This window comes from Nannospalax galili, unplaced genomic scaffold (genome assembly GCF_000622305.1).
Source record: "Nannospalax galili isolate Female #2095 unplaced genomic scaffold, S.galili_v1.0 scaffold14999, whole genome shotgun sequence".
Classification (NCBI taxonomy): domain Eukaryota; kingdom Metazoa; phylum Chordata; class Mammalia; order Rodentia; family Spalacidae; genus Nannospalax; species Nannospalax galili.
In genome coordinates, this window is record NW_008342088.1 from 6,848 (window position 1) to 9,219 (window position 2,372).

At 55.1% G+C, this 2,372-nt stretch overlaps 1 protein-coding gene across 1 annotated transcript in view; it reads left to right on the forward strand.

Annotated features, from left to right (window-relative positions):
• Positions 1-333: 333 nt before the first annotated feature.
• LOC103738064 (rano class II histocompatibility antigen, B-1 beta chain) overlaps positions 334-2,372 on the forward strand; it is a 5,703-nt gene continuing 3,664 nt past the window's right edge. Inside the window, exons 1-2 of the mRNA XM_008837874.3 lie at positions 334-485; positions 1,225-1,497. Of these exons, the coding sequence (XP_008836096.1) occupies positions 389-485; positions 1,225-1,497 (370 nt within the window). The 5' untranslated portion in view covers positions 334-388. The remainder of the gene's footprint in view (positions 486-1,224; positions 1,498-2,372) is intronic.

Here is a 2,372-nt window from a genome sequence, read left to right on the forward strand (position 1 = left end):
ATACTTTCTTCTAGTAAAACCTCAAGTTTACGAAGAATAGGTTCTAAATGAGCAACACAACTGTGTCTATCCTTGAATCACTCTTCTGTTTTTTTAAAACCCCAACACAGTCAGCCTTCATATTTAGGCAGGCACGCTTCATAACTGACAATGAACCTCTCAAATGCTCACCCAGTATGGTTTCATGAAGACACAGGCCAGGCATAGAATCAAGAGCCTTCCTAAACAAAGTCTGCCTGGACACAAATGAGACACTTCAGAACCAGTGTTGATTGGCTCCTCTCCTAAGGCCAACCCTGAAAGCACAGAAGCACCCACAGACTTTTACTCTCTGAAGAGGGCACAGCAGGGGTGAACTGTGTGGACCACTATTACCCTTTCCTGTGAGATGGCGCTGCAAATCCCCAGACGCCTCCCTACAGCAGCTGTGGTGGTGATGCTGATGGTGCTGAGCAGCCCAGGGACCCGGGGCAGAGACTCCCCAAGTAAGTGCAGGGCAGGGGTGGCCAGAATCAGCACTGTGGGGACCCAGCTCTCATGGACCCTGGGACCCTGGGGGGATGGTGAGGTCCGTGACAGAGAACAGTCTTTTATCTTAGATGTTCTTTATGTGGAAGAGAGAGCTAGGCTACGCCTCCTTTCCATCTTCTACTGTTGACTAGCCACTAGGCCTGGTCTAGGATAGGAGACAGAGCTTGTATCCACTCCTGATGACAAGGGAGCACCAAGCACAGGCTGTTTGAACACAGTACATTTCTGCACAGAGGGAGCAGCAGGGTGTGTCAGGCCAGGCCCCCAAGACTGTGTGAAGGAAATGCTGAGATTCTGGGTGAGAACACGCGGGTCAGCGATGGTCTTGTGGTCTCAGTACTGGAGTTGAAAAAGGCCCTGTGTTCTCACCCCGCCGGAGGGAGGAAAATTCCAGGTATTTGAGTGAAGCCAGCAGACAGGGAATCTGTTTCACTGATTTATGGTCAAGAAGACTTGAGGCTGAGAGACTCGCGTGGAGGATGAATTTAGAATCGGGCATAAAAGGAAGTATTAAGATTAGAGGCACCCCCCCCCGCCCCCCCAGGTGCAGACTCGGGCGGGGAGACGGGGAGGAGGTGCGGGCCGAGCAGGCTCCAGGCTCCGCACAGGCGGGTCCACATCCCATCTGGTTTGGAGACGCGGACCTCCCGGGTGGCGGAGCCGGCTGAGACCGGCTGACTGTGTGTCCCGCAGGGGACGCCGTGTACCAGTTCAAGGGCCTGTGCTACTTCACCAACGGGACGCAGCGCATCCGTAGTGTGACCAGATACATCTACAACCGCGAGGAGTACGTGCGCTTCGACAGCGACGTGGACAAGTACTTCGCGGTGACCGAGCTGGGGCGGCCGGACGCCGACTACTGGAACAGCCAGCAGGACATCGTGGAGCGGACGCGCGCCGAGCTGGACACGGTCTGCAGACACAACTACGAGCTGACCGAGGTCCCCACCTCCCTGAGCCGGCTCGGTGAGCGGGTGCAGTCTCCTGCGGGGTCCGCGGGGTCGGGGCGGGGCCTGGGACCTGGACGGTCGCCGGGAGGAAGCCTGGTCCGCAGCCGAGTTCCCGCTGGGTCTCCGCGGATCCTTCCTGCTCTGTGCGGACCTCGTTCCAGTCCCTCCAGCACCTCGGCTCTGCCGGGTGCTGGGTGCTGGGTGCTGGGTGCTGAGTCCGGCGGGTCTAAAGAGCCCCTGGAGCCGAACCTGGAGTCAGAGCTCCAGAGGACCTGGGCCCCCGCGCCCCCTGTGAGATGCCGCAGTCCTGAGGAGACGGTTAACTGTCTGGTGTCCGCTCGTTACCATAGTAATTTCTTCCCAGAGGACACTTGTCCTGAGCTCTTCCAGGGCCTGGGCTGCCTGGTGGCAGCTGGTGCCTGCCTGCCACTGACCGGAAGTCCTTACTGGACAGCAGGATGAGCTCGGGGAACCTTTGTCAAATTAATGACGGTGTATTCACCCAGGTCCTCATTTACACAGGAGAGAAAAGAAAGATTAAACAGAACCTTGAAAGGTTCCTTACTATTATTATTTTCTTCACGCTTTGAAGGAAACTCATTGGTTTGGATCGTACTGATCAGAAATTTATAAAATCTGAGGAGGAAAATGCTAAAAACACAAACAGCACTTGGAAGATGTTGAAGGCAGAGGTTTAATCTCTTAGGAAAACTCCACAGACGGTGTAAAGAGCTGAAGCTGTGGAATAAATAAACAGCAGTCGTTAGTGACTGAACAGAGCTGTCTCGGGCTGGTTTGGCTGGGGCCTCCCCTCTTCGGCCACCAGCATCAGCATGAACTTTAGAAACGGATATTCTGAAAGTAAATCTTGCCCGTTTAGTGAGCACTGTC